The sequence below is a fragment of the Anneissia japonica genome, unplaced genomic scaffold (assembly GCF_011630105.1).
Source record: "Anneissia japonica isolate Jap-2015-1 unplaced genomic scaffold, ASM1163010v1 scaffold287743_len2803612_cov181, whole genome shotgun sequence".
Classification (NCBI taxonomy): domain Eukaryota; kingdom Metazoa; phylum Echinodermata; class Crinoidea; order Comatulida; family Comatulidae; genus Anneissia; species Anneissia japonica.
In genome coordinates this window covers 1,572,730-1,599,680 of record NW_022733259.1, presented here as the reverse complement: position 1 = coordinate 1,599,680, position 26,951 = coordinate 1,572,730, and the positions used below count along the sequence as shown (strand labels likewise).

The 26,951-nt window shown below is 32.5% G+C and overlaps 1 protein-coding gene across 1 annotated transcript; it reads right to left on the bottom strand.

The window, feature by feature from the left end:
* Positions 1-11: 11 nt before the first annotated feature.
* Positions 12-26,946, bottom strand: LOC117116008 (nephrocystin-1-like). The gene is made up of 23 exons (XM_033259938.1): positions 26,793-26,946; positions 24,650-24,738; positions 23,774-23,909; positions 23,099-23,160; positions 21,627-22,250; positions 19,644-19,848; positions 19,483-19,553; positions 18,948-18,969; positions 18,790-18,884; positions 18,215-18,284; positions 17,515-17,560; positions 16,822-16,849; positions 14,737-14,779; positions 13,773-13,857; positions 13,528-13,619; positions 9,987-10,062; positions 7,268-7,320; positions 5,714-5,788; positions 4,911-4,983; positions 4,439-4,476; positions 2,623-2,708; positions 638-714; positions 12-264 (listed from the first exon to the last, which is right to left on the bottom strand). Exons 1-23 carry the CDS (start codon positions 26,853-26,855, stop codon positions 161-163), a joined length of 2,313 nt encoding a protein of 770 aa, XP_033115829.1. The 5' UTR covers positions 26,856-26,946; the 3' UTR covers positions 12-160.
* Positions 26,947-26,951: the final 5 nt, after the last annotated feature.

The following is a 26,951-nucleotide window of genomic DNA, read 5'->3' as shown; positions in this document are numbered from 1 at the left end:
TGCGGTTTTTAAAATAAAGAACTTATCAATAAAATTACTGGCTGATTTGCATACAGTAGACACTCTCGTGACTATTGTAATCTATGTGTGGTAATTTCCTACATGAAAATGCAACTTTGTACCAAATATAACTGTTAAAATTTCAAAATAATTTAAAATCTTACTCCATAGATGTCTTCTGTTCTTTAGTTGGACCTAGTAGCTTGAGGCTCAGTCTGGGTTGTTTGTTGACCGACAACATGGAACGAAATTTACTTGTTGAGGCTGTAATCAAAGATGATCATTCAAATATTAATCTAATTTTCAATAAATATTAGCTTTATAAACATTATGGGCCCAAGTCTCCCATAATTTGCGAAAGTCTCCCGTAAATCAGTAGGCCTCTTGCACTCCCGCACGCAAGCAAAACCCTCCCGGAAATAACCACACAAATTCACGATATTTCCAAATTTTTTACCACTGTATTATCAATTGTCTCCTGGAAGTCAGTGCCAATGGGTGTCACCATCAAAAGCAGAACATATTTAAATGTGTTAAGAAAGCTCATTTAAACACATTTTCTGGATGTGTTTTCTTCCAACATGGGACACCTGAAATATAAACACATTATTCCAAGGATAGAGGTTAAAAACTTTACCTTTTCTTGAAATGGAAGGATCAACTTCTACGTCCTGTTCATAGGGTGTTCCGCCTTTAACATCAAGTTCATAATTTCTATTAAAAAAAAAAAAATTACTGTAAAAAAATATATGAAAAAAAATGGGGATTCATACTGCGCCTTTTGCTAGGAATGCACTAGGTTTGCAGTATTTCTTATTATTATTCTTGGTCTCTGGATCCATAATTTGGCATAATGAACATAATAGATAATGAAAATTATAACAAAAACAACATTAATAAAAACAATAATAATACCATTAGAATATATAAACCATGCTATTATAGCAATGATGGCAATGTTGACAATGATGATGATGATTAAATGAAATAACAATAATTAAATTATAATTAGAATTTAAAACCATCTTATTACAACGATGAGAGCAATGATGACAGTAATGATGATGATATCAAGGTCAAAATTTAAATGAAGTTATTCCTAAATTTCTTCCTACTTTTCGTTTCTTGATACGATTATAGCATGTTCCTACTTGAGCACATAATAAAATACTGTACTGTATACATATATCAAATACTGTAAACTATTAAGTAGACTAAGCACAGCTCCTATTTAGACTTCCACTGGCTACAGTATTTTTAGATTTTTATCCACACTATCAAATTTCAAGTGAGAAATAACTGATATGCCCATATTTGGGTTTAATATGACATCATCATGCCCATATATGGGCATATCACATACATTTGTCACAAAATATGTGACCCAAGTTCACAAAAAGGCTGTGAACTCGCACCTCACTATTGAGAAACAAGCCTCCATAACCAGAATGGGGTGTAGAACGTGAATTTTGTGTGAATTGGGTTTTTGTGTAATAAATAAAGTATAACTTTTAATCTTACTATTCCTGAAGTTTGAGTTTAAAATTATAATTTAAAATGAATGTTGAAAAATTATATTTTTTTTTATTCATCTAAAACTTCCAAAACAAACTTTCAAAGAAACATTTAACTAAAAAATAAAAAGAAAAACAAGGAAGCTTGTCATTTGATCATGCACTTTCATATAAATAAAAAGCAAACAGAAACTGAAAAAATAATAATTATATTAATATGAAGTTAAGATATGAATACTAATGGTTCAAAAATTAGCTTTCATTTCCAATATTGCCCTCTTGTAGTTTCAACTTTGCATACCTATATCAAAGGTTATTAAAACCATTTAAACCATACATTGGAAAGCTGCCCACACTATCAAATTTTATGTGACAAAAGTGTGATATGTCCATATTTGGGCACATCACACAAATTTGATGTAGTAGACAATTGGCTTAAAGTACAGGTTGACCTAAATTATATTTGTAGTTTAATTAACAGTTATTGAAGATTAGTTCCAGAATTCAGGTATTCATCAACATCAGGACCATCTAAATCGATTGTGATGATTATAGAAATGTCAGTGAAATTTTATACTTCGGGAAATAATATTAATAATCATAATAATAATAATAATAATAATAATAATAATAATAATAATAACAATAATAATAATATTAATAATCATCATAATATTAATAACAATCATAATAATAATAATAATAATAATAACAATAACAATTATAACAATAACAATAATAATAACAATAATAATAATAATATTATTAATAATAATAACAATAACAATTATAATAATAATAATAACAATTATAATAATAGTAATAACAATAATAATAATAATAATAAGTCCCTTGCTTAAGGACACAAGCGAAATGCACACTGAGATATTGAAACCCCAACCCAAATCTTTCCTGCCGTCCAAACTACTATACTACTTACGACCAAAAAAATCAACAACTGTAAAATAATACAGTACTTGTAAAATGCAGATGACAATATTTGAACATTGCTTGAAACATTTTCAACAACCATTGGGATTCATGGGCAATATTTAACATATAAAGATCTAATAATGAATTTCAGTCTTTTTTTTAGCATAAGACTTACTTATTAAGTATAGGCGCTCCGGTTGTCGGGTCAAACAGTGGTAGGTTGACCCACCCACAGCTGAATTCACCTTTCTCACCTGTTTTCTGTGGAAAAGCAATAAAATTTGCAACTTCAGATCACATATTTTAGGACTCAAAATATGATGCACAAAGTATATACAGATCACATTTCAATAGAAAGTAGCTTAGCTCAGTCAGTTTTAGCATCAGCTCGGAATCAGTTTATTAATTTTTTCAAACTTAATTAAAATATATATGGCACAAGAGTTAATGGTAAAACATAGGGAAAAAATATGGAGGCCTATATAAGTTACAAAAGTTTAAGCATAGACTTTCTGATTAAAAAAAGTAATTAAAAAAGCGTTAATACACAAATGAAGTATGAGTACAGGTGAAATTATAAATGCCTAAATAAAAAAACAAGAAAGAATTAATACTTGGCAGATGAAGATTCAGTGATCAGACATATAATTTCTAGTCAATAAATGAATGTAAAAAAAGTAATACAGTAAAATGATAATTTTTTTTTTTTTTAATTTGATGAAATTTTTTAAAAAATTATTTTTTTAAATCAGCAAAATTGATGGTAGCCACTGTGGAGATTCTTCCAGATCTTTAGTTACATAATTCTTCTGCTTGGTTTTCAGCAATTTACAATAGCGCACAATTTATAAGATGACATGTTTTAAGCTGTCAGGTGTGTAATATGGCCAATGTGCACATCAAAAAGAGCAGCACGCTCTTTAGAAAAACAATAACAAAAGAGTCGTCGATAGGTGTACTGCCGAAGTCATTATTTGTAGTCAGACTTTGTGTAGCCACAAAAAAAAATCCAATTCCAAAAACATAAACTTGACATGTACAAAGATTATATTCATAAACTTCACATACTTGGGTTTGTTTTTTTTCTGTCATCTATTATATTTGTTTTAATTAATGATACCTTGTACTAAATAAATAAATAAATTGGGAAATTTGTATAGTGCCTGTAAAAAAATATTATTTGTCACTGGCACTTAAAGATATAAGAATACAATACAAAAAACAATATACTAAATTCCCGTTCCGCAACCATTTTAGCCCACGACCCAAATTATATGTCAAGCACTCAGACGCGACCCATTGAACCGAAAGTCAATAAAACATCCGTCGTTTTATAGCGGGAAGTACCACCCACTTGGTTCTTTTGTAAATTGATTAAAAGATATTATTACCCACAAAATCACTATGTTAAACCCATAAAAAGGAAAAATATAACTTTGAAGTATCCATTTAACAAAATCACACAAGTTATCAAATTTTTCAGTAAGTTAGAATTTTTTTTAAATTAATGATTAACTGACATTTTATTATAAATTCCTAGTGCTGCCAGAGATTTATGTGTTATGCGAAGACAGAGACACATTAAATTTAAAAATGTTTTCTCATCATAATTTGCAGCTGAAAGCCTAACACATTAAAATGAACAAAACTAATACTTTAAAGTTGTCATACCTGAAGTACAAATGTTTTGATAGTGTATTTTAAACATGAAACTGTGATAACGCACGCATAACCAAAGTAAACTGACGCACTTGCCACACTTAAATTGTACTTTCGTTTACTGTAGTTTAATTTTGTTTGTCTTCATTCGTTTTTTAGGCGACCCATCAATTTTTTTTTCTCAACTCAAACATTGGGTCACAACCCATAGGTTGCGGAACGGTGTACTAAACAATACAGAAAACATGAAATAATAAATCCACTACAGATAACTGTGGTACAAGTAAAGCCTGAACCAAGGAAGTCAATAAAAATGTAAAAATTAAACTTACTGTTCTGACATAGTACAGGCATAACTCTATCAGTAAACCTGAAAATAATGTCACAAATAGTATATGTCTCATAATAAGCACTGCAGAGATTATTAAAGAGAGGTGCAAAAATCATGGTTGGTGCATCTTTCACTCGAAAACATCACTCATTTTGAATATTTACAGTAATGAAATTAGGATAGCCTCCCGCAAGCAAGGTCTCCTGGAAAATAACCAGTCTCCAATGTTTATACTACTTTACTATCAATTAATTGTATCACCATACCCAGCAAAATAAAATCAGAAAAGGTCATTAACCAGATCTTGCAACTTAGCACATCTGGTAATGTAACTACAACTACTACTACTACTGTAATTATTTTCCGGCGTTTGTCGGCATTGCGCTAGCAGCTTCGCACAGACACAGACAGGGTAATAATAATAGAGGAGCCCAATTTTTCTTAATTACGGTACATTAATCCTTATGTCTTACCTAAATTTTCATCAGTACTATTTGTTCTAAGGAAGCAATCTCCATCTAGAATACTTGGTAGAACTCCTGTAACCTTAAGCATGTGAAAAAAAAAATGATAATTTATGCTGCAGATAAAACATGCAATGTTATTATTAATATTTAAGAATCTCAATATTATCATTTCAGTGTTGAATTTCAAATATAATAACACTAATAAAAAAAACAATTAAAATAATTTTAGCTATCTATATATATATATATATATACTTGTAGTATGTTATACTATGGCATCAATTAATAATGATGTTAATAATATTGATAACTATAATAAAACAAGGATCATAATAATAGTCAAAATAGTAAAAAATATTAAGAACAATAATTTTAATAACCTTAATAACAATAATCCTAATAACATAGATTTGTCATACACAGCACAATATTTCAAGGCATTATACAATAATATAATTAACATAAAAATAATATAACTCATAAGCATCACCTTATGCCAAGTTAATTACTTTTTTTTTTTTTTTTAGTAATTTTTTATTACATCCAACAGTGTAAAACACCAATAACAGGATGTGAATATAATTTAAAATACAACAAATTATCGTAATGTAAAATGTAAATTGATTATATAAAAAAATACTAAGAATAATAATGAATTCAATAAAAATAATACAAGAATCATAATAGACAAAAAAATGAAATAAATTTTAAATAAATGTAATAATAACGCACATAAATTGGTTGACACTACAATAAAAAATGTGTAAGACCATCACATAATATCCATTACGACAGTGTTCATCATTTACCTTTGGAGAGAACCTCCAAGATTTATCATCAACTTCAGTCCATGTTGCTTGCACTGTATGAATATTGCTGAGTACCTAACAATACATAAATAGTAATATATTTATTTTGATTCTTTTTAAAATTCTGCACATATAAAAGAAGATCTGAGTTTGAAATCCAGCTGGGGCAATATTTATAGGTCATTTCCGTCAAGCGCAAACTTTTAAGATATGAATCCAGTGGGAGGGGGAGGGGGCTGCAATCAATTGTGGTTAAAACATACAAAAGTAAGAATCATACCAAAGCCCCAGTAGCCTAGTAGTTGGCATTCAATTGCATTACAAGGAAGCGATCCAAGTTTTAATCCTTTCGCAGATTTTGTCATCATATATATGATATTATCTTTAAACTAATACCACTTTTGTTGAAAATATACCACAAGTAGTTAATAACATAAGTATTTGGAACACCTTTGTTAAGGGGACATGCTTTTTTTTGAGAAAATATATCTTTCAACACAACAGCCACCCAAATCAGAAGGTACCCTTATAGGGGTTCTACTGTATAATATAATTTTTATACAAACAAAATAGGGGTTTGTACTTGGTTGCAGATAAAAAGGAATTCGAAGTAGAGCAGACCAATGAGGGACTTTCACAAGATGGTCTAGACAACAGGAAGTAGCCTAGTGTATATTTTCGTGTAATAGGATGTTTGTATTTTTAATCATGAATCCTCTTTCTCTTTCTTCCTTTTAGTTTTTCTTGATGTGCTTTTAAAAAAATTATAAAATAATAAAAGTAAGAGCCGTATTAGTCTATAGCATAAAATACAAATAAAATGAGTACAGTAGCATCTTCTTTAGACTTCTAAAAATCTTCTTTAAAGTAATAAAAAAAAATGATGTACTTTTAATTTGAAGTCATGTTTTTCTTTTCTAATTTTGTACTTTTTAATGTGTAATTTGTTTTCACTTATTTAATTATTGTTAATGCAGTATATTAACTTTCTTCTTGTTTATATCCCGGAATCATTAGTTTAGTATCAATAATGTGAGCTGAAGTAGTCTTTCATTATAAACAATAAGTGAAGCAATAGTATTATCTTTTTCTTTCTTCTTGTTTATATATCCCGGAATCATTAGTTTAGTATCAATAATGTGAGCTGTAGTAGTCTTTCATCATAAACAATAACTAAAGCAAAAGTATCACTTTACTTAATATTTTAAATATTTATATCAAGCTTTTGTGTATCTGACTTTTTTTCTAAACACTTAGCTCCTCCACGGTTGGAGATGAGGTAAGAAAATTTATGAATGGCAGGGGCGGAACCAGTAGGGGGGCACGGGGGATATCCGCCCCTGAATGGTACCTCTAGATTGACGGAAATGGCATACTCACACTCAGAATTTAAACGTTACGGTCTTTCTCCACTTTATAAAAAAAATTTTAAAAGTTAGAGGAGGCAGGTCAGCAAGGCACCTCCCCCACCCTTGAATCCACCCATCATACTGCATGGAGGCCTATAGTTTATGGTATTTTAATATCTAGAATCAAATAATGTTATACACAAACCTTTTCACCATTGAATAAGCACAGTCTAACATGTCTGCTCTTCACTTCTACTCCTTTAAGCAAACAAAATTACAAACATTTTATATAGCACAATATTTAGTTGGCAATATCTTATATTATATTATAAATAATAATATAGTCCAGAAAGTGGAGCTTTTCAAATATAGTACAACTTCTGACTGATTGATTGATTGACTGACAGTATTGATTAATATTGATTGCTTGATTGATTGATTAATTAATTGATGGGTTGATAAATTAAGTGATTGATTGCACAAACCTACTCCTTTAAGTAATATGCAACATTAAAAGCTACAAAAATAACTATTGGTGGAGAGTGGCATGACTGGTGTAGGAGTGGCAATTGATGCTTTAAACCTTAAGGTAAGGGTTTCCAGTCACTCGCTGTGGGTTCCACTTATGTTTGTGGGCAGGGCACAATTTATCCACACTGTCTCTCCCCACCCAGGGTTATATGAGGGTACATGTACCAAGCCAAATATACAATACCAAATGCAAATTCCAGCTTCTTATAGAATGGTGATCATAAGAGAACTGAGTATGTGTTCCCTAAGTGATTGTGTCAGTGACCGGAGATAATAATGTAAAGTGCATAGAGAAAGTCTATTGCAATATGTGCTATTATAAATAAGTAGGTAAAGGTCGAAACTTGAAGCTCAGGGGTCACAGGCCGGAGTGCTCATCACTTTCCTAGGCATTTGGGCCAGACTGTGGAAGGCTGTGGAGCGTTTGCCATCCTCCTGCACAGCCAATATCCCCTTATGCTCCTTCCTGGGTAGAGGGAGAAAAAAATTTAGAGATAGTGTTTTGCCTAAAGGACACAAGCAACTTTCAAAACCCAACCTCAGAGTTAAGTCCGAGCCATAACCATTGCACTAATCATATTATTATTAATTAATCCATTCATTTATTTACATTCTTCCTTTCCCAATTTTTCATGCCTCAGTAAAGCAAGTTAGAACAATTTTAAATTATGTTAATAGTGCATTACACTCTCAATCAATTGGGTAAGTTCCGTCTTTAAATGTGCAAGTCAAACTAATACAGGAAATTCATTTTTCAGAACTCGGCATATGATATTGTATGAGCTTTTTATGATCTATCATTATTATTATTGTTTGAAATAATAACAATGTTATTATTATTATTATATTTTATATAACATTATTATTACTTATTCTTATTATAATTATTATAATTATTATTATTATTATTAATTCTAAACCCTTTTATTTTATTCACCTCTTCATATTCACCTTTCTTCTTTTTATGTTTCAGTTTTTTTCTTAAATTATGTTGAGTAATAGTACATTACACTCCCTCAATTGGGTAGATTCCATCTATTAAAGTGCAAGAAAAACAAATGCAGGAAATCCTTATTTTTACAACTAGGCCCATGATATCGTATGTGTTCATGACAATAAAGTTTATCTGTCTATTTATTCATGTATAAAATTATCAATTTCATTTAATTTCATATATTTGAGGAGGAAAAGGCTCGTAAAGAAGAAGTAAAATAATACAAAACTGCTTTTGTTTGGAATTGGTACTTTTTAAAATAAACTAAAAGAACATTTTTCGGGAGATTTGAATCTTTGTGCGCAGTCTTGGCATGTTTGGTTGTTATTATTATCCTTATTATTATTGTGTACTACCTTTCATGAAATGTATATTTTAACCTAAAATATTTTTAAAAAAGAATCTTTTATCAATTATTATCATCATTATTATCATAATAGTTAATGTATAGTATATTTATATTGTATGAAATTTAATGTTTATATATATTCTATTGCTAATTTTAATTGTGCTTGTAAATGTTGGTGACCGACTCGACAACGATCTTCAAACTCTTTTTGGCAAGCCTGAGTCTCATTATAATTTGATTTTATTTACATATTTTTTGACATGTGACGAATAAATGAAATGAAATACATCACAAACATCAAGACAAAAATAAAAGTGTGATTTATCTGGTTTTGCTATTATTAATACATAAATTGTTCATCTCAATGTATGATGAAGGAAATACAGTGTTTTGTTACAGGTGTAGGCTCTGGTAGAATCAATTTTCAATACCATAAAATCGATCATATCTATAAATTGATTGGATCCATAGATTGATCTGATTAATCAATTAATAAATTATTCAATTAATTAATAAATTATTTAATTAAACAATCAATCAATTATTCAGTCAATCAATCATTCAAATAATAAAATCAACTAAAAACAATTATTTAATTCTTTAGAAATTACTTTATCATTTTGCTATAAAATCGATCAGATCTCTAAATTGATCGGATTCATAAATTGACCGGATTAATATCAATTCATTATACTTATTACTTAATTCTTTAGAAATTACTTATGTTGCCATAAACTTGATCGGATAGATTAATTGATTAGATCAATCATTCAATCATTCAATCAATTATCTAATTAATTAATCCATCAATCAACAATTCAATTAATCAATCAATCAATCAATTATTCCATAAATTAAATCTTTAGAAATTTCTTATCATTGCTATGTATAGTAAGTATTAATGTTTTTGGGGTGTTTTTTTTAGTAGTTGCTTGAGGCCTACAAGCTGTGTGAATGGTTTTTGGCAAATTTTTGAACAATACAAATTCACACTGTTATATTATCGTAAAGATACATGTTTTGATTATATTTTGTTTATATAATTCTTACCAACGCCAACTTTTGGAATGTTTCTTACACCAGTCAGTACTACAACCTTCTGCATTTTCATATTCCTCGCACGAATCTGTAACAGTTTTCGAAAGTAAAATAAATAAAGTAAAACAACTACATCATAACGTAACTGAATGTATACATATAAAACCAAATCCAAGTCATATCACTCTTAATTAAAAGCAAACAGGAACAGAAACACGTAAACTAAACCAGTTTCTAAGAATTTAAAGGAAGTAATTTTAAACAAATTTTGAAAGTGCATTGTATCAAAGTCAAAATCCTTAAAAGATAAAAATCTTCATACTACAGTATATTGTCACAAGTTTATACCATGACATGTTTTGATCATTATCATGTGTGAGTTACATATACTGAACATTAAGCTTATATATAGCAAGGGAGTAATGAAAGAATAAGGTGAATCAATTTGGACCAGTGGGAAGACAGAATGCAGTGGTGGTTCAGGGGGAAGCCTAGCCAGCCCGCGTTCCCCTAAATTTGTCAAGATTTTTTTTTCTACTCAAATTTTGAGTCTAAGAATGCATTTCCGGAATCTTGAGGTGCCATAATGACAATTTGAGGCAGGTTGTGGCAAAATGGCCAAGTTGTAGCAAAAATTGAAATTCAAGTTGTTGGTATTTTCATATACCTGAGTATGTGATCTTTAAAATGAGGGGTCATTCATTGAAATTGGACATTTCAAGCCTAAGTTATTGGAAAGTGAAAGTACAGTACTCTTAGAGTCAAGATAAACATGATTTTGAGTAATTGCCTTTCAAAGTTATTTGTGTATACGTTATTTAATAGAATGAGCTATCAAAATAACATTAAATAAACAATTTGTTAACCACTTCCAGAACTAATACTTTGGTACATGATTAATAAGACATTAAACTTTTGATCCATAATGAAAAACAAATTTGGATTTTTAGGCAATTTTTTGAGCTCCCATATTTGATAGCTCATTTACTCAATACTGGCCTGTGCGACAACTTAACCATTTTGCCATGACATGCCTCATTTTCTTCCCTCTGCTCCTCCCATAGTGGGGCTGAGGTAGTAAAGACACTTCATCTGTGAAAGTCCCTCTCTGGGCCCCTTCTATTATAAACATAGAAACATCGAGTTGAGTAATGTCAAATGGTTTAGTAATGCAGTTAACAAATCATCCCTTATTTATTATATTAGAATTAAGGAATTCCCCAAAATGGATGATTATTTAAAAAATGAAACTGATTTCTACGGAAGCAGTTTAAAGTTTAAAGCAAGATCCAATACCCTCTTAATACCAACTTAATGCCATAGTATGTAAATATGATTCTACTGTTGATATATACTGCCCTCTTTGCCATGAAAATGAGGAGGATATCATACATTTTATGTTAACATGTAGAACACTTTACATGTTAACATAAACATGTAGAACACTTTACAAAATAAGATCTGATGAATATATCGCCGCGGAAAAGAAAATCACGTCAAATTCTGATTAATATTTATGGCACTTATTCATGAGTGGAGAGTGTAACACTAAAATGGACATACTTCTTGGAAACTACCAAATTTATGAACAATCTTTCTATCTCGTATTTAAAAATAGCATGGCAACAGAGAAAAGATATTATTATATTGTAAAACCCAATTTTTGATGAATATTCATATATGAATGAAATTGTCACTTACTTCGTTTTTATTATAAAAAGAAACAGTGTTTGACTAAAGAGTACTTTTAAAAAATGTTATTGTTCATCTTGAGTCACCGTATTGTACATTGTTGTGTTTCTGTCTACACTGCTTTTTTAAATGTTTTTTCTTTATGAACGCACCGCCATTTGCTACGTGTGATATGTGCCGCCGATGGAAAGGCGTAGTTTTTCAAATAAAGTATTATTATTATTATTACCAATTCCTGGATCCGCCACTGGAATGAATGAGGCTATTAAAGAGTTAAAGTAATTTTACAATGTGCCACCTCCTTGTTTAAATTAGGTTGTTCCCAACTAATGTAGAGGGCCTCCTTGATCTTAACATGACAATGACTCCTAGTTGATTTAAAGCACAATCTTACAATGAAAATGGCTAAAAATAGAAATTTACCATTTCTGGTCAACAGAGGATGCTGTTGATGTCTGTCCCTACATGAAAATATTCGCTATAGTTCATAGTACATGAGTGCCAAATTTTATCTTTTATCAAAAAGTGCACAATTGAGCCAAAATTTTGCCTAAACTGCTGGACTTTATAGTCATGGTATGAGAGTATATGGTACTAAGATTTTGTGGTACATTGCCACAGTATGGTATTATATGATACAATACTTAAACCCTTTGGTACAAATAGCCATGACATGATAGTCCATGGTACTAAGATTTTGTGGGACTGTCATGGTTGATATTCCATGGTACTTACAGTAGGTCATTTGGTACAAACAGAAATGGCATGATAGTCCATGGTATTAAGATTTTGTGGTACTCGCATGATTGGTATTCTGTGGTACTTATCATTTGGTATAAATAGTCATGGCATCATAGTCCCTGGTACTAAGAATTTGTGGCACTATGCCGTGATACTATGCCATGGTACAATAGCCAACAGTATGATGATTATGAGCTATGAATATTCCATGGTACAAATAGTCCATGGTGTGATTTGTTTTTTTTTTTTTGCATGCATTTTGATGGTTTTCATTCCCAATTATGTACATCATTTTTCCCTTTCTTGGCAACTCAAGATACTGTGACTCTGACCCAATCGGTGTGATGCTCCAAAATGAGTTTTACTATTAACTATCCAGATCCAGTCCACTGTTTACGTGCCGATAAACACAATGGAAGTATTCGAATGATCGTTCTTCGTTAAACCACACCAACATGTGCAGTGGTAAAATCCTACTTTAACGAAGACGACCAGTCGAAATAGGGAAAACTCGTAAATACTTGACAAATTAAAATGGCTGCATAGTTACCACGATACACACTGCGTAATCAAGATTGCTTGGACTTGTGGCAGTATGGGTTTTATGTAAAAAAAAATTTTCATCCAGTTTTTGAATTCTGTTAGCCTACAATTATTTTTTGACTTCATGTGGGTAAATATTATAATTTTTATTTTCTGAAGTTTAATCTAAAGTTATATTAACGCAAGTGTTGTTTCTAAACTCACCAATCGGCCATATTTGTTTTGGTCACATGGATAACTTAACGCTGATTAACGCACTCTGGTTTACGTTAATTTTCATTGTCAACGAAGTATATTTACGAACCAGTCAAATGAAATTAATACTCAACAAAAAAATCGTAGTCAACGAAAATAACCAGTCGAATATGCCCAATGATACTATGAAAATATGAATTATGAAAGTCAATGGTATAAATAAAGGACCTGTGCACCAAGCCCAGCCCATTGAATATTGTTGCAAAAGATGCCACAAAACGACAGTGTACCTGTGTAAAACACACACATGTGGGACAATATGTGCGCTTGTTCTGATTGGTCAGTTAAGTTTGATTGACAATCTGGAAAGGCCCAATCTTACCTCATTTGCAGCTGGATCCCAAAATAGGTCTTTGAAGGATAGGTTAGATTTGCTGAGTTTAGGCGTGAGACAATATTGTAGACTGTACTGATCTACAAAAGAAGCAGGCTTTATTTAGTCATACACATACAGTAGAGCACTCTGTAAAATTAGTCCTTTAACACTGCAAACTATGTTTTTATATAAACATTAACAACAAGTTATACAGTATACTTACAAATTAATTAATAAAGCAAAGTGTTTACCTTCTTTAAGAAGTTTGGCGGTAGTTGAGGGACGGAAACCAGATGGGATGGCACCCATAGCTGATAGAACATCAGTTGCGCTTGTCTTAGAGAAAAAAAAAATCATATGTTAAAATCTCCAAAGGGCAGAATGGCACTGATATTGACATTCCCTTTTTTTTAAGTAGTGTAACACATTTTTCTTTTTATGCATAGAGATATTACTAACAAAGGACCTACAGATGAACCCACCATACAAAGATGATAATAAAGTTTTGAGAAAAATGTATTGTTCCCATCAGTATTTTAACACAAGTCCTTGCAAATTACTGGTTGGGTACTCTACCAACTGAGCTATGAAGTGGTATACACCTTTGGAATTTTTTTCATTGGAACACATATCTATTTTATAAAGGTATTGCACAGGGCGAGACTTCTCCTATACCTTGTTTGGTGAAACCGCCACCCTCCAATATTTATAATTCGGAATAAAAACCCACTACCGCGAAAAACCGGATATTTCAGAAAAAAACAAGTTTTGTTTTTTATTTTTATTATGCCTGGCATAATCTCCAAAAAAATAAGATATGTATATTTCTTCCTATTTATATAAATTTAAAGCATTAACCATCCCATTACTTCACTGTTTACATTCAACAATAAATTTGTATTTTTATTTCATCTTCTGTTATTTTTTTTCTGCCCATCTCTAATCTCTCGATCAAAAGTTCAACACCTTACACACTGCGCCACCCGCATTGTGGTGTTTCATGCTCCACTGAATCACACCTGCCATTGACCATCAGATTCGGTGAGTGCCTAGATTTACTCATTGACAGATATTGGTAGGTTTCCAACAGTAGACTTATACTTAAAGTCTACTCATGGCATGCTATTTTAAATTTCTTTTTTTTTTCAATAAAATGACGGATAAATTTAGTTCTTCATTAACTAAGAAAAATGATACCGATAGGAAATAGATTACCTCCCTAACTGCCTTTCTAAGACCTTTCCACAGCACTTTTCCACTATTGAAATGAAAGAAAAAAAAATAAAACATAACTATATTTTCATTAGAATACATTTTACGCATACAAAACTAATGAAACTTACATAAAGGTTGGATGACATTAAATTAAATATTTATATCACAACAATATTCAAAATGTGTGAGATTTCTTAAGAAAAGCTCATGAAGCATTTGTCTACAGAATTGATATTGTGATCCAATTCCTATTCATCGTAATTACTGCTAGTATTATTTTTAATTTTTTTTTATACTGTAAAATATCTTTATAATTTTTCTAGCCTTCTCAGTTCGTAGAGTAAAGCAGAGCAGATCGGCAAAGCATTGGAGCATACTTTCATATTAGCCAGCAAACATAAGTAGGGTATAATTTCACCTATACAAGCCATACAAGCCAGCCATCCAGTGTAGGCAATTATAGCTTGCCATTAATTTAAAGCTGATTTTTGTTAAGGTTCTCAAACATGCAACTTTAGGGGATCATGTGACAATCATGTGAACAAGTATGACCGGTAGTACTGGATCATGTGACAATCATGTGAACATGTATGAGTTGCAGTACTGGATCATGTGACAATCATGTGAACATGTATGACTTGCAGTACTGGAACACATACAAATATAGCAATCAATTTTATTGGCTACAATATGCCATCAAGGGACATTATCTGTTAATACACACACTAGACAAGATACACGCTGTGAGAACCTGGTAAAAAACGCTATCCCATACAAAATAGCAGTATTTACAATCTTGTTTAGACACAGCAATTAACATGTTAACTTGATTAGGAATGAAGTGATTGTAGTGGAGTCCGGGAAAAGGGAGTATGCAAGGGTTACCAAATATTGTAGAATGTTGCAAAACAAGAGGTGGTCATAGAGATTGGGAGAAGGGCGTACTGTGTAGAGACTGAAAAATTAGTACACTGATGGCGGGAGTGGATAGATGTTAAAGCCTAGTTTCCTTAAAATCGCTAGTGTTTTGAGTGCGAGTGTTTACAGCGTAGCCTTCCCCAACGCAATCGGGAAGGCTTCCCGATTCAACCGACCAATAAGCATCACCGAAAGCTGTTAGCAATAGCGTGTAGCAATTGTATTGAAACCACTGCATAATACTACTGCACTATATTTGGTCACGTAACTAATAATTATGTGAGCGTATTGGACTGAAAAATTAAGAAAGACCCAGTGGCTGGTAGTGAATCTCAGAGAAAGGGAAGCATGTCTCTGCCCATTCAGAAAAGACTTGAGCCCATAGGCACCACCATTAGGCAACAAAATTACACTCAATTATTTTAAAATTATCACATATCACCTCATTCTTTCAGATAGCACCCTTCACTATACATCACACACCCCTTTCAGATCCCCCAGTCAATAATACCAGATATGCTAATTTGCAAGACAGCAGGAGAAATTATTACAATGAGGAAAAGCATGCAACAATGAGATCATGATTTCAGATATAAATGTTTACACTACCCAGGATCAGAAGGATCATCTTCAATGTTCCATAGAGATAGTAATAGAGGAGGGGATAGAAAAGCAAGTCATTAAAGACTGAATCTTAAAACAGTAGTAATTTAGTAGTCCAAATTTTGGAGGTATAAGTATGTTTGATCTCCAGTCATTAGAGAAATGATGCATATATTCCATGTTCTTTCAAGATTCAAGATGAATGAATGAAAAGTATTTAAAACAAGTTTTAATACAATAGGTTGGTTCTATTTTTGTCATGGGTGTGTTATTTTAGTTTATTAGTCGGTTTATCTTGGTAAGTATTCATGGAACAGACATCAAGAAAAGCTACATTTATAGGCAAGATGGAAAAGGAAATCGATATTGGTTTTGAAAATTGTACATGTTTTATTAAATTTATATAAATTTTATTACCTCTCAAGTGATATCAAAATCAGTTATTTTACAAGAATAAAAAATATTTCAGTCAATTTGTAGAATTATTTGTTGGATATCAAACTTATAAATGCCTCCAAAACTGGGAAATTTTAATGATTATGATTATGGAAATCTCAAATTTACCTGCGAGATAGTTCTGTTTCAGGAGCGTCTGAAAATAGTGCGACAGTATTTTAGGCACAAAACACAACAAATTCACCAAATTTCTTGGAAGATTAATCATCTATTAGCCATTGAAATGATGCTGGCATCGGTCATCTTTCATGCACCATATGGTGCGATTCAAATCCAATTTTATTACTGGCAATTTCAGGAATTCAAAATAGAGGGAACACAGGGTAGGCATTTTTGCAGAAGAAAGGTCCAGACTACCTCAGCCCCACACCCACTGTCTCTTATACACATCTAGATGTGTATAAGAGACAGACCTTACGGTAATTCTATGTCTATGAATGATGAATGGGGAAATATGGTCTCTGGGACTTTTGGACTGCCAGAACTGGTACTAACAACAAACTTAACTTTGAATTTACTTTTCTATTTTCATTTTTTGATTTTCAAAAAAGTAGGGGGCCCCGGGGCATAGATGTTTCAATATCATACCCTAAGACTAAAAACGTTAATTTCATTAAATATAAATAAACCATTTATTAATATGCTATTCAAAATATAAAAGTAAGAACAAATATAAATATAATATTAAACTATTTGGTATAGATAATATTAGGGTAATATTTTAGTAGGAAATGTACAGTCAGTAAGATTTGTAAGTAAGCCACTGTGACTATCAGGTGGAATGGTTGAGTGAAATCTCACCTTCTGGTGACTGGATGTTCCTATAATCTTCTGGTTCTTTCTTCATCTGCATAAAAGAGTTTTTAAGATGATTTTAATTTTCTTTCTGATACATTAATGTGAAAATATTCTATTCAAACTACTGATAGATGTAATTCTCATTTTTATTCTTTTATTGCCAAAAACAAAAACATAAACAAACACAAAAACAGTCAACTCAGGGAATAGGCAGGAACCAAAACAAAAAGTTAAGATTCCTTACTCCCAAAGTAACATAACAATAAATATATAAATATTAATAAACTCATACTGAACAAGATTATCGTATTTTAAAAACAATCAAAAACTATAAAAATCAAGCAGCTTAACAAAGATAATTGGGGATTAAAAAAGAGATGACCATCTGATACATGGTGCAATGCAACTAAGAGGTGGGGGCAATAATATAAAACATGCAATTTAAGACGATTAAATGGCCATAGTATTCATACAGATAAATTTATTAATAAAATTATATGATAACATATTAAACAACTGATTGCTTGTAATTACAAGATTATCGATCATCATAAGGAATATACCAATTCAATTTCCTATTAAACATATTAATATTTCCCCACTCCATAACCCAGCTCACAATCTTGCCGCACCTCCCCCTCCACCACCACACACACAATCATACCCACCTGAACAGAAGGCAGGCAAGCTCACTTTACTTTACCTTAAGGTATGTACTGGGAACAAGGCCCTTGTTGCCCTCTTCATCTTCAGCAGTCCACCACCCATCCTCCCTACAACATTTAAAATAGAGATAAGAAAATACTTTGTTATGTAATCAAACATGAAATTGCAATTGCAAGATGGATGGCTTATCAGCATTAAGTACATAGATAAATTCAAGACAGCATTCTGCAAACTTTTAGACTGATGACCCAGTTTGAAAGTTCAATATTTAGTTCCAAACCACTGACCCCTAATGCACAAATGCATTAGTCATCTTGATCTTATGCAACGTTTTTTACCCAAATATGTCATAATCTTTAATTAATTATTAATATAATCTTACATTATAAGGTAAAAATTACAATGAAAATTATTACAAAATAACATTAGTTTTCATGTATATTAATGCTAATATAATGAGAGTGACTGACTAAAGCAAGCTAATTTTTGATGATTTCTGTGAAGTTTGTGACCCCATCAAAATATTTTCGCAAATCACAGTTTGCTGATGGTTCAACTAAATAAATATATGATACATTATAAAATAAATCAGATAGTAATCAATGCTATCACCTTGTATTGATAATTGTCAAGATGTCTCCAACTTTGAAACTCAGGTCTCCATCCTGCTCAGCATTGTAATCACATACAGCTTCAAACAGATCCATCTGAACAAATCAAAATCATGTTATCATTAATATCATTATTAAATAGAATCACTGCTTTTCTACCAGCTGCAGACCCAGACCATTGCTAATAAAAATGAAGATGATAACAATTATAATTATAATGCTCTAGAAAACCACAGGTGGATGGGTGATAACATTGGTAAACTCTAAGAGTAGATTTTAAGAATGGACAAGTGAGTTAATAAAAGTGGGTGGAGGGCCATGAAATTAACTTTATACTGGGTGAAAAATTCAAGCCTTGGTGGCCCCCCCACCCACTACATCCCTAAATGATGGTGGTTATGATACCAATTATCAAAATATGTATACTTTGCTTTTAAAGGAAGACACCTATTTGCAGCACTAATTGTTAATATTATTGTTTTTACATTTGTATAAGGGCCAGAGGCCTCTAGTTCAATAAAGTCTCCGTCTAGGAGAAATGATGATGATAGTAATTAAGATAATTCTTATGATGATGATAATGATTATGATTAGGTTGATCATTTTAAGGTGTACTATATAGTATATGTCAACTGATTGGTTGATTGGTAGAATGACTGATTAAATAATGCATTGTTTGATTTATGCAAATTACCTTTCTTCTTCATATTCTTCCTCATCTTCTGTCACTTCCTCCTCGTCCAGTTCGTCATAGTCCTCTTCATCCTGTCAACAATTATCAGAAGATACGTAAACTCAAACAGTTTCCTCAACATGTAAATTGGATTAAGTTAGATTTGAACAAAAAAATCCCACCTCATATTCATCTTCCTCATCTTCATATTCATCCTCGTCCTCATCCACTTCCGCAATTTTTCCTTTCTTCACATCCGTTTTCTTCCCTTGTATATCAGTAGCTTTTCGTTTACTGCTTTTCTCCTCTTCTACTTTTTTTCCCTTTCCATTTTTCTTTTCCTCTTTTTTCTTTGAAGTAGACCCTGTATTTTCTTGCTTCATTTTCCTGAAAATGTAAAACAAAAAAATAATCTTCAAATATCACAAAACACAAAATAATATTTTTGGTTGGCTCTACATTAAATCCTTTTATGGCAGTTTATACAAACTCTTCCTCTTGATGATACAACACTATTTGTACAGTGGTGGCGCCATGTGTGGGGGGGGGGCATTTGTCCGTCATTGGACAGGTCTGGCCCCCCTCCCCCCTCTAGTCCGACACTACTACAAGGTTATCGGATCAAAAATTAAAAATATATAATTCACCTTTCAAAATTAAATGCTATTTTGACTGCCACGCCCTAATATTGTGGTCTAAAAACACAATTTGGACCATACTAAGCCATAAATACTCTCCCAGTGAACGCTACCAGGGATTTTTTATTCCGGGACTCGGACCAGGTTCTCGTCGGCCCATTGGTTCAGACTCCCATTGGACATGTTGGACCTCTTGTCGGCAAATTTCTGGAGCCACCATTTTCTACAACACCACTACAGTATAAGAAAATAGCTGATGCATGTAAACCCTCCAAACTATTATTCTATTTTCTGTATTTATCTTGTAATTATGTTTAATATTTAAATACTATACTGCTAACAATTACTGCAACATGCATGGGTTATATATTTTTTTGATTGATAAAATACAGTAAAAAAGTAATCTTCATTGCACATAGCAAAATGTTGTATTAATGTCAGTACCACAATTTAACTTGGCTATGACATGATGAACTAGCAGCCTCACATTATAGCATTAAATTTCATTGCACATTTTTGTTTTAACTAAAGCCGCAATAGCACAGGATTTATTTTGGTAAAACTGACACGCTGGTTAGTTTATCCTCAATAAGTCCAGTGCAAGCAACCCAGGAAACTTACCTCTCAGGCAACTTACTGATTACGTGGTTACCCGTTTACCCAGAAAAAACTAACCGAGCTAGTTTTACCAAGACAAAAAGCTTAGTGCTAACAGCACGTTAACCCATTCCAGAGTCACTGAATTTATGACCTTTACCGCTCTGTTGGGCAACCACACATGTACAATTTAGTGCCCCCATTAGTTGATTTCAGGACTCAGTTTTACCTTGGCTTATGGTAAAACTAACCAGCTCAATTAATCCAAGTGCGCCTGCGGCTTAAGTAAGAATTGGCCTTTAGCATTCATATTTGAACTACGTGCACTTAGATAAGCCATATACATTTAAGCAATTAGCACAGTTACAAATTGAGTGCTTTTTATAAATCTTAAAAAACAGATTATACCAACACAACACAACACCAGATTAAACCAACACCACATAAAGAAATAAGAAAACCAGATTATACCAACACAACAAAAAAAAAACAGATTACACAAACACCAAAGAAGCAAGTACCGAAAAATACTTAAAAACAAGGTAACTAAAATAGCATGCAGGGGCTATATTACAGTACTAAATATTTGTTGATATTTATGGTGTAATATTGCAACCATTCTTCAAACTATTATAATTGTTCACTAGTAAACTAGTAAAATTAATAGTTCTAATAATTTAATTAACAATAATTTAACAATAATAATTCATTCAAGATTTGTTGAAACTATATCTAAAAACAACAAGACTTTATATATACACATACAAAATTGGATTGAAAACCTTTAATTAGCAGTGAAGTAGAATACAAAAGTGCAAACATTGATGCGAAGTGTGTTAGGCAATATTACCAGACCAAGTGCAAGCACCCATTTAGAAGTGGGTTAGGCAACATTGACAGACCACGTACAAGCACCCAAGTTTTTATCACCTGTCTTGTTTGCCAAACAAACGCCAACCAGTTTTGGTTTCTTTCTCAGGTTTTTCCTTTTCAACACTCTCTTCTTCCTTGGATGCATCATCAACTTCCACTGAGTCATTTGGTTTTGGTGAATTTTTCTTTTCTTTTCCAGATGATTTCGCCTTTTTGGTAGTTTTTCCCTCTTCTTTTAGTTTCTTATCTTGTTTTTCTTTCTTCTTCTCAGGCTCTTTTTTCTCTTTTTCTGTTTTTTCTTTTTCTTTTTTATTCTTTTTACTATCTGTACCACCACCTTGCTCATCAACTGCAGGTGGCACTTCTTTCTTTTTTGATGACCTTCTGAAGATCGATAATCGACTGAATCTACCTTCACCAGATTGTTTAGTAGTAGGAGTTTTGCTGTCTTCCTTGCGTTCTGCTTCATCCTCTTTAGATTCTTTGGTTTCTTGAGTGTCGCTTTCGCCCTCTTCATCATCATCCTCCTCCTCATCCTCTTCTTCCTCATCCTGATCATTTTCAATTTCATCGTCATCTGATAAATCAGATCCAACATCCTCACCTAGAGACTTACTCTGTTTTCTATTCTGTTTTCCTTCATGTTTTGGTGAATTATCATCTAATTCTTGACTCATTTCCCTGTAAACATTATTATGGCATGGCAAAAAAAAATTATATTATGGTGAAAACAAAACATTATATGGAAAAAGCACTACTTTGGTGCAGTGTGTTTGGTTGCGCATAAATTTAAAATACTGAAAATTTCTATAGTTTTGAATAAAAAGTATGGCAAAAAATAATCATAAAAAAGTTTCAAATTAAGCTTGAAATTGACTATCATTAAAAATGTGAAGACTCTACTAATTATAGTTCACAAAGATTCAGGAATGTCTTTTGTTACATGGTCACAATTAAAATGGTGGCATATTCATATATGTTAATTCAAAACCGAGAAAATAAAGACAAAAAATTGCACCATACGGCAAGGAAAGTTTCTGTTATGTAATTCCTTTTTACTACGTTATATTGTGGTGAATGATATTCCACTATAGTCTGCATACTATTCTACTACGTGACCACATCAAAGAATCATATCATTTTCCAATATCCTCCAAAACTTTAATATTGTGCCTACTGCACTATTGAGGGCAGTAGACACTATGATGAAGAATTCAAAAGTTAAACGTGTCATGCCAAATCTGCAATTTGGAAACTCAGTAATGATATCAGAAATGATCTTTTGAATGCACGCCATAGCACATGTTGTCATAACAAATTACTATTACATTAAAGGTGGTGGCATACAACCGTTCTCACTGACAGTGATTTTTTTTTTATGCTAGAGACTGCACATTATTATTAACTTATAATACAGTATTTTATAACAGATAACTATTGAATACATCTAGACGATGATTTTTGTGAAGTGATAGAAGCTCTGGTTTATAAGATCTACAGGTGATAACTACAATTGTGAGATTTCTTACCTTAGATACTCTTCCTCTATTTCATCCGGTTCTAGTTTTGACGAAATTCTATCAAGCTGTACCTAAAATTTGGAAAATGATGGAATTCAATAATTTTCAATTGATTACATACATACTAGATACAGCCTGCCCACCTAGATATACTGTATCTATACAGCCCCCACCAAATAGGCAGAGCCCCACACACATACTGAGCAGACCACACAAATTATTTCCATACAGTGGTGTCGTCATCTGGGCGCAGGAGGAATTTCCCCCGTCAGATAGGCCTGAGCCTCCACCGTGAAACGCCACAATGAGGTTGCGAAATCAAAAATAATAAATTGCCTATACAAATAACATTATTTTGATTGCAAATTCCTAGTATTGTGGTCTAAATGCACAATTTTGTTCATACTAAGCCATAAAAACTCTTCCTGTGAACCCTATCAGTGATGCTTATCCCAGGACCTTGACCAGAGGCTCTAGTCTAGTCAGCCCCTTGGTTCGGACTCCTTGTCGGACATGTCGGATCAGCTGTTAAAAATTTCTGGGGCCACCGCTGGTTCCATACACACCCATTAAACCCAGGTGACAGCCATTATAGCCACTCACATTATACCCACAAGCAAAAAGGTAACAAATCTACATAGACACTCCCTCACTCATACCGACATGAACATATACAATAAATACCTTGAGTGTTTCTAGACGTTTTATTTCTTGTTGTTTCTTTTCTTCAAACTTGCTTGTTGAAGATGGCTCATTCACTCGATCTAGTTTGCTTGCCTTCTGTGATAAACTAGTGATTTTGTTGTCATATTCTTGGCATCTATGGATAACAGATGACAAATTATACCTACCTAAATAAACAAGCTAACAAATATACTGAAAATGTTCACATTTATAAATAGAATCATTGCAAGTCAGAGAGATGGACCAGGTTGATTCCAGAGATGGAAAGCAGCATACAAGTAGCCTTATTTGTGAAAAAAATGAACAATGAATGGAGAACAACAAAGATGCAAGTGATAAAAAAAAATAGATTCTATAATGTCAATGATGAATGCAAGGGAGTTAATTTCAGCTATTTAAGAGCCCCAAAAATGATTTTTAAATCATTTAGTAGTAGTGGAGAGGTATTTTGATGGTTAAGATGGTTGCTTGCCCTCAATCACAAGGTCCTACGTTCAAATCTAATGCGATACAGGATTTTTCATAATCACAAAAGCTCTGATGAAGGCCGTATAATAGAAGCAATAGATCTAAAAACAATATATTATCAATCAATTATTCAATCAGTCGAGTGTTTCAAGAGCTCCTCATGAGGGCAGTATAATAGAGGCAGTAGAGCTAAAAAAGATCTATCAGCTGAGTGTTTCTAGAGCTCCTCATCGGAGCTAAAATTATTTCCACTACCAAGCCACATAATGAGACTTGGTTTATGAAGCATCTTATTATTTTGATTGTTTAGAGAGGTGCCCTGAAAATTTGCTAAGCGGGAAGCATCACCCAAGTGAAAATAAAAATTAATTTAATTAATTAATCCTTTTATTATGTAAATTAGCTTACCTTTTTTGCAAAGTCTTCAGTTTTTTGTCACTATTTGCAACAGTTGTGTCATCTATAAACTTTTGACATTCATCAACAAACTTATCAACCTGAAAGAATTGTGAAGTTTATTGTACCAAATATCACTTTATGACCATTGTGAGGAAAAAAAAGAGCAAGGTCATAACTAACTTTTACATCAATACTCGATAGGATCTACCAATCAATTTCAGTCCAGATGCAGTTAAGCATACATGCTGAGATCAGTGTTGTGAAAAAGTTAATAGATTTTACTAAAATAGCAAAATCCCTATTATATGTTGAAATCAAAATGACATGCCTCCTTCTGTGCTTAAGAAAATTAATGATGTGTATGAAGACATGAAGGGTGGTAATTTACTAATACTGGCCATAAGTGATCTATTATGTGCGGTGCACGCTTCATCGGTATTAGTAACCATAATGATTTCTAGGGGACAGCAAAAGAACTTTTTTAGCAATTAGGGTCTGTGATTTCGCCTGCATGGGCGTTTATACATGGTGCATGCAAATTAATTAATCGGTGGATGGTTGAACGTCAACCGATGCATGTGCTGAAGAAGATGAAACTCCTGTATTATGTCAGAATGAAGTTGTATATCAGGGGTTCCAAGTCCCCCACAAGTTATGGGAGCCTCCCGGAAATTGGGACAGCCTCTCACACTCCCGCAACTGGATCTCCCAAAAAAATTAACCCATCTTCTGCAAAATTATTAAATCTGCATGTTTTTTCTACTAGTATTACCCCCTTTATTATCATTTCTCTAACAGAAGTCTGTGTCGATTAGTATCACCGTGTGGACTATATAAGGACTGAGCAAAACAAAGATGTGCTAAGATTGAAAGAAAACAGATATCCTGGAAACAACTTCTTCCAACTTGGGACCCCTCATACAGTATGTGGTCGAATATGGTGGAGTGACATCTCCTGAGACTGCCCAAGGCCGGAGGCTTAAGTAGGTAGGCCTAGGCTTCTAGGCTTCTTCTTTCATAATAACATTTTTAAATGAGAATTTTCTCAGGCATTGCAAACTTGACGGAATATTCAACGCCTCAATGCCAGATTTTTCAGCGCCTAGGTTTGGTACATCTTAGACTTACATGAATGGTTTCTGGACAAAACGGCAATGACCAAAATGGTCAAAAACCAAAACAGCAACACTTTTTGACCAGAAAGGCAATAGACAAAAACAGCAGTAAGTCAAAACGGCAAGACCAAACGATGCTAAATAATTTATGTTACAAAAGTAAAAATGCAAAAAAAATTAACTAATTATAAACATGAAAGTTTACTACAATTAAATATGGTAAAAATGAGGCTAGCATCAGCAATAATATCATTAACAATAATATCATTAATAATAATAATAATACTGTAATAATAATAATAATCATAAAAATAGTCATACAAATCCAATATTAAAAAGATTGGGGGGAGAAACAATATGTAAAAGCAGTAAAACATTTAAACAAATAAAACTTTCAAATACAGACAAAATGAGGCTAAACAATTTATGTTATAAAAGTAAAAAAATGCAAAATAATAATAATAATAATAATAATAATAATAATAATAATAATAATAATAATAATAATAATAATAATAATAAACATTGAAAGTGGGAAAAAGAGCCCATGGCAATATTAGTTGCCTATTGGTACAATATCAAAACGATGTCGAAAATTATAACTGCGGCCTACGCCTGGCACATGCTAGTCTTGCATTGATTTCGTTCCTTTGCCATTTTGGTACTTGTCATTGCAGTTTTGGTCCGTTTCCGTTTTGGTACTTGTCATTGCCGTTCTGGTTCATTGCTATTTTGGTGATTGCCGTTTAGGTCATTGCCGTTTTGGTTTATTGCCGTTTTGACCTGCCACCACATGAATTAGTTAAGACTTAGCTTAGGGCTAGGCATATCCTATTCCTAGGGCCTAGGCTAGGGTCCTAGTAGCCTAGTAGTAGTAGTAGTACTAGTACTAGGCCCCAAGGCCTACGGCCCTAGCTAGGTAGACAGACCTCTAGCTACCCATGATTTATGCTAGTAGTGTGGTAGCCTACTAGTACTAGGCTAGGCCTAGGCTAGTACACAATTTCAAGCTGAAGTTAATGTAGTTGTGTACTAACATCTCTTTTTAGCGTGTCGCCTTCTCGTTGCACCTCCTGAAGAGGACTTTTCTTGTTGGGCATGTTAGAATTTTGCTTTTGGTTTGGATTTTATGTTTTGGTACGGCCGTTCGTTGTCGCGCGTCCTGTGTTACAAAGGTAGCGCCCTCTGGAATTTAC